We start from the raw sequence: 12,842 nt of genomic DNA on the forward strand, positions 1-12,842 counted from the left end.
TACGGGCTGCTCGCATCGCGCAACCCCCATCGCCTGTGACTGAGCTGGCGGCATCACCCCGGCGCTGCGTCTCCCTCCTCTCCTCTGTCAGTCGGGTCGTCGTCACCTCGCGTGGCGCTGCTGCGAGCGACGGGTGCGGGTGGGAACGCGCCACACGTCGCCCTTCCTCTGAACGTCGCTGTCTCGCTCGCCCGCCCGCCCGCTCCAGCGGCCGCGTCTGGCTCCGCCTCCGTGCCCGTGCCTTTCCCAATCTCTCTGCAGAGCATCTCCTCCTCCTCCACGAGATAGCAGCGGCGCCCGTGCCCGTGCCCTCCGCGCGGAGGTCCACCGCTCGTCGCTCGTCCAGCCGGTTGCCTCATCCGCCTCCGCGGTATTGTCCCCTCTCTTCTCCTCGTGCTTCGTATCTCCGCATATTGATTGATTGGGGGTTCGAGATTTCTACACTCCGATTGCGCGCTGGCTGCGTGAACCCACGTTTCCAAATCCCACAGAGCGCCTCGCCGCGAGCTGCGAGTGGAGGGTCGCGCCGCACCCCGCGGCCATGAAACATAGGACAATTTCGTCGCGGGTGTGTAACCATCGCCACCGACGCGGCAATACATGCTTGCTCGGTGCTTTCCCTTTGTTTTTTCATTGAGGGGTCGGTATTTTTCTTGCAAAGGGAACAAAGCGAATCGCATGTTGAAAGCGAATGTCGTTGTTCCTCTGTTCTGTTGAAGTGTATACGCAGACTGGCTAGCCCTTTCCATCAGTTCGGACTTTTAGTTGCGGCTAGTGCATGAAGCTTAACATGTTCATGGTGTTTTACGTCCATCCAAATTCAAGTAACGCCTCAGGGTTGAATGGAACGTGCAGCCCAACTTCTCTTATGCGCCTCATGGTGTCTGAAAACATACTCAACTTCTGCAGTTTTTTATGTCGTGAATGCAGGGTTTCGTGAAGAGCGAGAAGTAGTGCCCAGTGGGATAAGGTGGGTTCCCCTGTGCTGCTTTAATTAATGCTTTATTTGTATTCAAATCTACAGCCGCTCGGCTCTCTATGTGTGAGCTGATGACACTATCTGCTTGGTTCCGCAGAATGGTCACAGGAGCTATCACTGCTCTAAGATGAGACTGCGGCTGCGTCTGCTGGTTCTGTGCTTGATGATAATCCTATTTGTGGTCTACAACATGGCAAGCTACCAACGCAGACAGACAGTGGTAACACTCGATCGTTTGTAAAATTCAATTCCCCGTTATATTCTGCTCGAGAGACGACGCTCATCTGATTATACGCTGTTACAGTTGGATGAAGACGCTCCCCCGTTTGATACGATGATGGTATGTGAACCCATTGTCTCCACCAAAAGGACCAAGTTGTTTTGTTTGCTGTGGTAATCTTGAAGCAGATACTCATTTGTTGCTGAGGCGTTGACTGTGGCTCCATTGTACATATCAGGGGTCTGACAGGGCTGCTGTTAAGGCATCTGGGACTGGGAGAGCTACTGCCAAGGTGTCACACGGAGCTGCTTCTACTGCTAGGGTCGGGTTTTTGCCTCATGGTATAGTGGAGCCTTACTCCGACATGGAGCTCAAGCCATTATGGCTCACAAGAAGCGTGCAATCACCGGTCAGTTGAGCTATTCTGCCTAAGATTGTTGGTTTCAGTACAATATTTCTGTTGGTTTCAGTTTCTGAATGAATTTAACAGCCTTTAGCTGCTCCCACCTTCCTGAGTACAAGGCCATATGCAGTATTTAATGCTATGCTAGTGTTTTGTCTCAGCAGGAGTCTAACCAGAAAGACAGGTGCTTGATTGCTATCCCTGCTGGTATCAATCAGAAGAAAAGTGTAGATGCTCTTATGAAGAAGGTACTTCGTTTACTACTTTGTTCGGCAGTGATTTGTACATACAATTATCATGTAACTCTTGAATGCTCAGTTTCTTGCAGAGAACTTTACAGCTATATTGTTCCACTACGATGGGAAGGTCAATGAGTGGAATGATCTACCATGGAGCAAAAGTGTGATACACATCGCTGCTTCTAATCAGACAAAATGGTACGGCCTCTTTCTACCCTTGCACTGAACTAAGAGTCGGACCTTGACTACCTATAATTTGTATCGATCTGGTATCATTTAACTTCGAGATGACATCTATCTTTTAGGTGGTTTGCTAAAAGGTTCCTCCATCCTGCCGTCGTCTCGATGTACAAGTATATATTTCTTTGGGACGAAGATCTTGAAGTAGATAATTTTAACCCAAGAAGGTATATGTGTTGCATGAACCGCGGTATTGTTCTTAAACCTGTCATCTCCTATCTGTCATTAAAAATATGCCTAGTGCCAAGGTATCAGTCATGGAATGTGTTCAGAGTGCAATGTATTCAGCTCTTAAATCCTGGTCCAGGCAGCTACAGCCTACAAGTATAACAATGTAGTTTTGACATTGCAGAATTAATTGTTGTCTGTTGCTGCCTGGTATGTGCTAGGCAGCAAAGTTATATCTGTTTTTAGAATAAAGAAGAAGGAGAAGATTTGTGTATTACATCTGGAATCAAGAAGGGTGTTAGCTACAATCATTTGTGTATTACATCTGGAATAAAGAAGAAGGAGAAGATTTCTTGATTCCTCTTTAAAATGATTGTAGCTAACACCCTCTTTAGAAAGAGAGAATCACATCTGGTGACTTTTAGTAGTGGCCAACACTCTAGCCAGATCGATTTCATCCTCTCGAGAAGAGAAGATAGGCGTGTGTGCCTAGACTGTAAGGTGATACTTGGAGAGATGTTGTACTCCAACATAAGCTGGTGGTTGCTGACTTTGCTTTTGGATTCGTGTCCAGTGGGATAAGCGTGCCAAAGTCGCTAGAACGAAGTGGTGGAAGCTCAAGGGGGAGGTAGCTCAAGCGTTCAAGGAGAGGGTCATTAAGGAGGGCCCTTGGGAGGAAGGAGGGGATGCGGACAATGTGTGGATGAAGATGGCGACTTGCATTTGTAAGGTGGCCTCGGAGGAGTTTGGAGTGTCCAAGGGAAGGAGAAGCAAAGATAAGGATACCTGGTGGTGGAATGATGATGTCCAAAAGGTGATTAAAGAGAAGAAAGATTGCTTCAGACGCCTATACATGGATAGGAGTGCAGACAACATAGAGAAGTACAAGATGGTGAAGAAGGCCGCAAGGCGAGCTGTCAGTGAAGCAAAGGGTCGGGCATGTGGGACCTCTACCAACGGTTAGGCACGAAGGAAGGCGAAAGGGACATCTATAAGATGGCCAAGATCCGAGAGAGGAGGACGAGGGATATTGGCCAAGTCAAATGTATCAAGGACGGAGCAGACCAACTCTTGGTGAAGGACGAGGAGATTAAGCATAGATGGCAGGAGTACTTCGACAAGCTGTTCAATGGGGAGAATGAGAGTTCTACCATTGAACTGGACGACTCCTTTGATGAGACCAGCATGTGTTTTGTGCGGCGAATCCAGGAGTCTGAGGTCAAGGAGGCTTTAGAAAGGATGAAAGGGATCAAGGCGATGTGCCCTGATTGTATCCCCATTGAGGTATGGAAAGGCCTCGTGGACATAGCGATAGTATGGCTAACCAAGCTTTTCAACCTCATTTTTCGGGCAAACAAGATGCCAGAAGAATGGAGACGGAGTATATTAGTACCAATCTTCAAGAACAAGGGGGATGTTCAGAGTTGTACTAATTACCGTGGAATTAAGCTGATGAGCCATACAATGAAGCTATGGGAGAGAGCCATTGAGCACCACTTAAGAAGAATGACAAGCGTGACCAAAAATCAGTTTGGTTTCATGCCTGGGAGATCGACCATGGAAGCCATTTTCTTGGTACGACAACTTATGGAGAGATACAGGGAGCAAAAGAAGGACTTGCATATGGTGTTCATTGACTTGGAGAAGGCCTATGATAAGATACCGCGGAATGTCATGTGGTGGGCCTTGGAGAAACACAGTCCCAGCAAAGTACATTACCCTCATCAAGGACATGTACGATAATGTTGTGACAAGTGTTCGAACAAGTGATGTCGACACTGATGACTTCCCGATTAAGATAGGACTGCATCGGGGGTCAGCTTTGAGCCTTTATCTTTTTGCCTTGGTGATGGATGAGGTCACAAGGGATATACAAGGAGATATCCCTTGGTGTATGCTCTTTGCTGACGATAGTCGGACGGGGGTAAATAGGAAGTTGAGTTATGGAGACAAACCTTGGAATCGAAAGGGTTTAGGCTTAGTAGAACTAAAACCGAGTACATGATGTGCGGTTTCAGTACTACTAGGTGTGAGGAGGAGGAGGTTAGCCTTGATGGGCAGATGGTGCCTCAGAAGGGCACCTTTCGATATTTGGGGTCAATGCTGCAGGAGGATGGGGGTATTGATGAAGATGTGAACCATCGAATCAAAGCCGGATGGATGAAGTGGTGCCAAGCTTCTGGCATTCTCTATGACAAGAGAGTACCACAAAAGCTAAAAGGCAAGTTCTACAGGACGGCAGTTCGACCCGCAATGTTGTATGGCGCTGAGTGTTGGCCGACTAAAAGGCGACATGTTCAACAGTTAGGTGTGGCGGAGATGCGTATGTTGAGATGGATGTGTGGCCACACGAGGAAGGATCGTGTCCGGAATTATGATATACGAGATAGAGTTGGGGTAGCACCATTGAAGAGAAGCTTGTCCAACATCGTCTGAGATGGTTTGGGCATATTCAACGCAGGCCTCCAGAAGCTCCAGTGCATAGCGGGCGGCTAAAGCGTGCGGAGAATGTCAAGAGAGGGCAGGGTAGACCGAATTTGACATGAGAGGAGTCTGTTAAGAGCGACCTGAAGGATTGGAGTATCACCAAAGAACTAGCTATGGATAGGGGTGCGTGGAAGCTTGCTATCCATGTGCCAGAGCCATGAGTTGGTCGCGAGATCTTATGGGTTTCACCTCTAGCCTACCCCAACTTGTTTGGGACTAAAGGCTTTGTTGTTGTTGTTGTTGTTGTTGTTGTTGTATTCTCTGTACCAATTTGGCTAACATTGTAATTTGGAGCAGGTACTTGAATATAGTGAAATCAGAAAGGCTGGAGATATCCCAACCTGGTCTTGACCCTAAGTTATCTGAAATTCATCATCCGATAACTGTTCGTAAGAAAACAGGGAGTTTCCACAGGTAGATTTTATGTAATGCAACGCTCTGTTTGCTCGAGTTGAAGTTTACAGAATAACAAAATTAAGAATATATATAATTTGACAGAAGAGTCAGTCGGGCTAATAAAGATTGTTCAAGAGAAGGGCCACCTTGTTCTGGGTATGTTTTCTTTCTTAAACTCTTTCTTGTGGTATAACATCTGCTTTCCTTGTTAACTAAGCGCGTTAGTTACTATTTGATCTGCTGTAGACTGTAGCACACTAGCATTGTCTTACTGCTTAATCACCATAGTACGCTAGCAACAAACCTGCATCAGATATGCGCTTGCGTGACAATTAATTGATTTCAGATGGGTCGAGGGCATGGCACCGGTTTTCTCGAAATCTGCTTGGCAATGTGCTTGGCATCTCATCCAGGTAAGGGTTAAATCTTTTAATAAAGAGTGTTCATATTTGAGTTTAGACTTGAGCCAAGTTGTAGACCTTTTATGTTGATCATTCCATAGTCATGGGTAGTACAATATGGAGTAAGCCAGGGACTTTGGGGCCCTGTCTGTGGTTTGTCCCATATTTAACTTGAATAACTCATGTTAACCATGTACGGAAAAGAGCGGATGGAGCCAAACATTTAGTGTGTTTTGGACTACGTCACCCTTATTAGTGTTAAAATCAGTTAACATCTATTTACCATGTTCCTTTTGTTATTGCTCTGGATCACAAAATCAGTTAATATATACACAAAGCAGTAGAACATTTACTCCCTTTTTTTGCGGGGACTAACTAGCCTTATTGGCTCCAACATTTTCTAGAACTTCCGAGATTCATGTGCAGGGTTTGTTTGGATGCATCTTGCTGGTAACTCCCTGACATATTGCTTGTTGGGGATGATGGGAACATATTGTTATTGCTGCATTTGTCAGGAACTAATTCGTGGTAACTGTTAAACAATAGGGCATACGACATTGATATGTAATACAGAAAAACTTGACCTAGCAGGGGGTAAGGGGAAGCCCTGTATGACCTTGCATTAAGAATCGATAACGAGCACTCGCGTAGGCCAGGACTCTTAACGCAGGTGGGGTGGGCATGCACTCATACCACTAGCCAACCGAGCAGGGCTAAGTTCTTCATAAGACACTGGCATATAATCAACCTACTCCTTAGCGAATGTTTGTGTCACTTCACGATTAGACTTTTTTTCGTTTTCTGCCTAATTGATTTTTAGGACTATTCCAGCCATTGAAACATCTGTTGCACTGTGTACAGAATGATCTTGTCCATGGATGGGGTATTGATTACAAGTTTGGATACTGCGCCCAGGTATTATACTGGTGACATTTATATAGCTGTAGCATGCTTTAGATAAAGTTTCCAAAGCAAAGGCATTGACAATGTAGTCACTGTCCACACTATTGCTCTTTCTGCTTGAGGTAATTTGAATTAGAGGAATGGCAGCTTTTCTGGATTGCTTATGTTCTTATTTAGATTCTTTTCGGATTGACGTATTCAAGCAGTATGGTGACCTCATTGCGTAAATAAGACATCCTTCTCAAGGGAGTTTAATTAAAGTTTCCCTTTCAATGGTTTTAGGGTGACAGGACAAAGAACATTGGAGTAGTTGATAGCGAATTTGTAGTCCATCGAGGAGTACAGACCTTAGGAGGTTCTGCAATGACAAAGGTTCGTATAAGCTTCTGCTTTCTCCGTCACAGCCCTGGCGTCCTGTCAATGTGATGGCGGACATGATCCATTGCCTTGGTTGACAGGTGGAAACTGTATGAATTATGAGTAGACGGCCATGGAAATATCACTTGATAATCTAAAGGACAATGCCAAAGCTTATATCTGCATTTTCAATCATAATGATGTAGGACGGGATGCTGATGTTTCCTCTCATGTTTGCTTTTGAATTGTAACAGCGTACCGGCGGCAAGAGCTCACATGCACTCCATCAGAGAACTGCTCAAGTGCAGCAACAAACGAGAGTATGTCTTTGCCTGAATGCAGAAGGCACATTCTAGTTTACATAATGTATTTGTTTCTGTGACATCTCCATAACACATCTAATAACGTGTAACCAGGGGAAGGCAGCAAGCCTTGACATGAGGACAAAGGTGAGCTCACAAATTACTTCGCTCTGGCACACTGCCACATGACACCTTTCTTAAAAATCGTTGCAAGCCGAGAGCTCAGAACCTAAAACAGCAATAAGTCTAAACAATCACCCCACTTGTAAACTACCTCCACTAATAGACTGTACTTGCAAGCATTATAGGCAGTTAACCATATCATGTGATGTTTTGACACATCTAGTTTTTGGTAGTTTGTCACAGTTTGTTGTTTGGCCTAGTAGGTCAGGAGAAAATCACGGGTGGAGCTTCGTGATTTCCAGAAGCGCTGGGAGCGCGCCGCGAGGGAAGATAGAACATGGATTGATCCATTCACTCGCTCACGGAGAAAGAGGAGAACAGACCAGCAGTAGATTAGCACTTTTCAGCTCACATTTTCTTCCTTTTTCATGTGCTCCGGTCGATTTTGAGACGCCGAATACTCGGCTGTCCAGTTCTGTGCAAAATCTTGTGAACCCCGTGTGCTTACAGGTGATGTTTTCCATGCCTATATGAGAAGATATGGCAGATTCGAATGGAAAGTGTCTCATGTGTCTCTCTGTTGCGCCTTTTTCTTTTGCCGCACCGTTTGTTTCGGCCACTCTGAACTGAAATCGGTCACGACTCATGAACCACAATGGAGCTGCTGCCTGCTTACTTAGGGCATGTATAATGCATAGCCCCAGGGTGATGCTCCGTATGCTATGTAGGATCGGATATCAGGTAAAGTAAGTTCGGATAGAGAAGCGAGATCCTTTGCAGAAGGTGGGTGCTTGGAGAGAAAAGTGTGGTCCGGTGTCAAAAGTTGAAAAGGTTGGAGTGCAAAGTAGAGATGCATGTGTATTAGAGTCTTTATTTTATACTCCTGTGAAGCCCTGTGTATTAGAGTTTTTATTTTATATTTCTTAATGAGGCCCACGTGTACTAGTCTTTATTTTATATTTCTTAATGAGGCCCACTAGTGATAGCTTGCATAGGGAGAAAAAAATAAATATAGATGCCTCAAACTACTTTTTGTCATGGGACATCTGTGTTGAGTTGTACTTTGTGTTGCATGTATTACGTGTTCTGGCCCACCTCCTAGTTGTATATAGTTGAGGTTGAGGCCTACTCTATGCTTATACATACATGCGCCAGCACCCCATCAATACAACGATTATTGTATTGCAAAACATCTCTCTACATGGTATTAATCGCAAGTCGATCCTAACCCTAGCTAGCCGCCCCCGTCGCCGCTCCCTCCACCCGCCGCCGCCGCCGCAGGTCCTATCCTCTGTGCGTCGCTGCTGCCGCAGGTCCTTGCCGCCGCCGCCGCGCTCTATCCTCCCGCCACCGCCGCCGCTGGTCCGTGTCGCCGCCGCTCATCCCCATCGCTGTTGCCCTCTTGCAGCCGCGCCAACCCCGTCTTCTCCAGCCGCCGCCGTCGCACCGGGCCGCCGCCAGCAGCCGCCGCCGCCCATCTCCACCACGCGCTGCCGCCGCCGCTCCTCCTTGGCCGCCGCCGTGCCTCCTCCCCCAGACGCCGCCGCCGCTGTGATGTCTTCTGCCACGTCGCCTCTCTTCGGCTACATGTACGCAGACACGCCGGCTCCCTTCAACCACATGCAGCCGGCCCCGCCAACGGCTGGCGGCCATGCTCCACCCGCTCCGTCGATGGATTCTCCGGGCTGGTGTTACCCGTTGCAGCCACCCGCGCCTCCCCAGCAGCAGCTGCAAGGAGGAGGGGGCCAGCAGCCGGTCTAGGGCGCCGGGAGGGGGGGTGGGCACAGCACTACCCGCAGGCTCTTCCTACAGGCCACCAGGCGTTCATCGGCGCGCTCCTTGCGCCGCCGCGCGTCTGCGGTTATGGTCCACCTGTCCCGACGCCGCCCTACAGGGGCCTCCTGCCGCCACCTTCCCTCGGTGGTTACGGCCCGCCCGCCCCGGCGCCGCCCTACGAGGCCTCCCGCCGCCGCCGGTACCTGTGTCATGGGACCCCACCCTCCTCGCCGCCCAGCACTCCGTGTCGTCGCCGAGTAGCTCTGTCGGTGGAGGCGACTGGTACATGGTCTCAGGTGCTACTGCGCACATGACAGCTCATCCCGGTAACCTAACCTCCTCCACTCCTGTTCGCACTGAAGGAAATATGCCCTAGAGGCAATAATAAAGTTATTATGTATTTCCTTATATCATGATAAATGTTTATTATTCATGCTAGAATTGTATTAACCGGAAACATAATACATGTGTGAATACATAGACAAACAGAGTGTCACTAGTATGCCTCTACTTAACTAGCTCATTAATCAAAGATGGTTATGTTTCCTAACCATGGGCAAAGAATTGTTATTTGATTAACGAGATCACATCATTAGTTGAATGATCTGATTGACATGACCCATTCCATTAGCTTAGCACCCGATCGTTTAGTATGTTGCTATTGCTTTCTTCATGACTTATACATGTTCCTATGACTATGAGATTATGCAACTCCCGTGTGCCGGAGGAACACTTTGTGTGCTACCAAACGTCACAACGTAACTGGGTGATTATAAAGGTGCTCTACAGGTGTCTCCAAAGGTACATGTTGGGTTGGCGTATTTCGAGATTAGGATTTGTCACTCCGATTGTCGGAGAGGTATCTCTGGGCCCCCTCGGTAATGCACATCACTGAAGCCTTGCAAGTATTGCAACTAATGAGTTAGTTGCGGGATGATGTATTACGGAACGAGTAAAGAGACTTGCCGGTAACGAGATTGAACTAGGTATTGGATACCGACGATCGAATCTCGGGCAAGTAACATACCGATGACAAAGGGAACAACGTATGTTGTTATGCGGTCTGACCGATAAAGATCTTCGTAGAATATGTAGGAGCCAATATGGGCATCCAGGTCCCGCTATTGGTTATTGACCGGGGACATGTCTCGGTCATGTCTACATTGTTCTCGAACCGTAGGGTCCGCACGCTTAAGGTTTCAATGACAGTTATATTATGAGTTTATGAGTTTTGATGTACCGAAGGAGTTCAGAGTCCCGGATGAGATCGGGGACATGACGAGGAGTCTCGAAATGGTCGAGACGTAAAGATCGATATATTGGACGACTATATTCGGACATCGGAAAGGTTCCGAGTGATTCGGGTATTTTTTGGAGTACCGGGTAGTTACGGGAGAAGCAATGGGCCTTGATGGGCTTTAGTGGGAAGAGGAGAAAGGGCCAAGGGGCTGCTGCGCCCCCCTCCCCTCTAGTTCGAATTGGACTAGGGAAAAGGGGGCCGGCCACCTTTCCTTCTCCTCCACTTCCTTCTCCCTTCCTCCCCTCTTGGTGGACTCCTACTAGGACTTGGAGTCCTAGTAGAACTCCACATCCTGGCCGCACCAAGCCTTGGCCGGCCTCCTCCTCCTCCATCCTTTATATACTGAGGCAAGGGGCACCCCATGGACACACAAGTTGATCTTCGTGATCGTTCCTTAGCCGTGTGCGGTGCCCCCAGCCACCATAGTCCTCGATAATATTGTAGCGGTGCTTAGGCGAAGCCCTGCGGCAGTAGTACATCAAGATCGTCACCACGCCGTCGTGCTGACGGAACTCTTCCCCGACACTTTGCTGGATTGGAGTCCGGGGATCGTCATCGAGCTGAACGTGTGCCAAGAACTCGGAGGTGCCGGAGTAACGGTGCTTGGATCGGTCGGATCGGGAAGACGTAGACTACTTCCTCTACGTTGCGTCAACGCTTCCGCTTCGGTCTACGAGGGTACGTAGACAACACTCTCCCCTCTTGTTGCTATGCATCACCATGATCTTGCGTGTGCGTAGGAATTTTTTTGAAATTACTACGTTCCCCAACAGTGGCATCCGAGCCTAGGTTTTATATGTTGATGTTATATGCACGAGTAGAACACAAGTGAGTTGTGGGCGATATAAGTCATACTGCTTACCAGCATGTCATACTTTGGTTCGGCGGTATTGTTGGATGAAGCGGCCCGGACCGACATTACGCGTACGCTTACGCGAGACCGGTTCTCCCGACGTGCTTTGCACAGAGGTGGCTTGCGGGTGACAGTTTCTCCAACTTTAGTTGAATCGAGTGTGGCTACGCCCGGTCCTTGCGAAGGTTAAAACAGCACCAACTTGACAAACTATCGTTGTGGTTTTGATGCGTAGGTAAGATTAGTTCTTGCTTAAGCCCGTAGCAGCCACGCAAAACATGCAACAACAAAGTAGAGGACGTCTAACTTGTTTTTGCAGGGCATGTTGTGATGTGATATGGTCAAGACATGATGCTGATTTTTATTGTATGAGATGATCATGTTTTGTAACCGAGTTATCGGCAACTGGCAGGAGCCATATGGTTGTCGTTTTATTGTATGCAATGCAATCGCGATGTAATGCTTTACTTTATCACTAAGCGGTAGCGATAGTCGTGGAAGCACAAGCTTGGCGAGACGACAACGATGCTACGATGGAGATCAAGGTGTCGCGCCAGTGACGATGGTGATCACGACGGTGCTTCGGAGATGGAGATCACAAGCACAAGATGATGATGGCCATATCATATCACTTATATTGATTGCATGTGATGTTTATCTTTTATGCATCTTATCTTGCTTTGATTGACGGTAGCATTATAAGATGATCTCTCACTAATTATCAAGAAGTGTTCTCCCTGAGTATGCACCGTTGCGAAAGTTCTTCGTGCTGAGACACCACGTGATGATTGGGTGTGATAGGCTCTACGTTCAAATACAATGGGTGCAAAACAGTTGCGCACGCGGAATACTCAGGTTATACTTGACGAGCCAAGCATATACAGATATGGCCTCGGAACACGGAGACCGAAAGGTCGAGCGTGAATCATATAGCAGATATGATCAACATAGCGATGTTCACCAATGAAACTACTCCATCTCACGTGATGATCGGACATGGTTTAGTTGATTTGGATCACGTAATCACTTAGAGGATTAGAGGGATGTCTATCTAAGTGGGAGTTCTTAAGTAATATGATTAATTGAACTTAAATTTATCATGAACTTAGTCCTGGTAGTATTTTGCAGATCAATAGCTCGCATTGTTGCTTCCCTGGGTTTATTTTATATGTTCCTAGAGAAAATTGTGTTGAAAGATGTTAGTAGCAATGATGCGGATTGGATCCGTGATCTGAGGTTTATCCTCATTGCTGCACAGAAGAATTATGTCCTTGATGCACCGCTAGGTGACAGACCTATTGCAGGAGCAGATGCAGACGTTATGAACCTTTGGCTAGCTCAATATGATGACTACTTGATAGTTTAGTGCACCATGCTTAATGGCTTAGAATCGGGACTTCAAAGACGTTTTGAACGTCATGGACCATATGAGATGTTCCAGGAGTTGAAGTTAATATTTCAAGCAAATACCCAAGTTGAGAGATATGAATTCTCCAACAAGTTCTATAGCTAAAAGATGGAGGAGAATCGCTCAACTAGTGAGCATGTGCTCAGATTGTCTGGGTACTACAATCGCTTGAATCAAGTGGGAGTTAATCTTCCAGATAAGATAGTGATTGACAGAATTCTCTAGTCACCATCACCAAGTTAGTAGAACTTCGTGATGAACTATAATATGCAAGGGATAACGGAAAC

At 47.2% G+C, this 12,842-nt stretch overlaps 1 protein-coding gene across 2 annotated transcripts; it reads left to right on the forward strand.

Moving 5' to 3' along the window:
• The first annotated feature begins 2 nt into the window (after positions 1-2).
• LOC125536590 (uncharacterized) lies at positions 3-7,796 on the forward strand. Of its 2 annotated transcripts, none has more exons than XM_048699834.2 (16): positions 3-370; positions 931-970; positions 1,077-1,199; positions 1,284-1,319; positions 1,438-1,608; positions 1,764-1,850; positions 1,921-2,039; positions 2,147-2,248; positions 5,034-5,150; positions 5,235-5,288; positions 5,479-5,545; positions 6,395-6,448; positions 6,719-6,808; positions 7,048-7,113; positions 7,210-7,242; positions 7,482-7,796. In XM_048699834.2, exons 3-16 carry the CDS (start codon positions 1,107-1,109, stop codon positions 7,608-7,610), a joined length of 1,218 nt encoding a protein of 405 aa, XP_048555791.2. In that variant the 5' UTR covers positions 3-370; positions 931-970; positions 1,077-1,106; the 3' UTR covers positions 7,611-7,796. The 2 variants fall into 2 exon arrangements, with proteins under 2 accessions (XP_048555791.2, XP_048555792.2); XM_048699835.2 differs by having other exon boundaries at positions 16-370; positions 1,767-1,850.
• Positions 7,797-12,842: the final 5,046 nt, after the last annotated feature.

Source organism: Triticum urartu, chromosome 2A (genome assembly GCF_056163025.1).
Source record: "Triticum urartu cultivar PI428250 chromosome 2A, HENAU_Tu73, whole genome shotgun sequence".
Classification (NCBI taxonomy): Eukaryota; Viridiplantae; Streptophyta; class Magnoliopsida; order Poales; family Poaceae; genus Triticum; species Triticum urartu.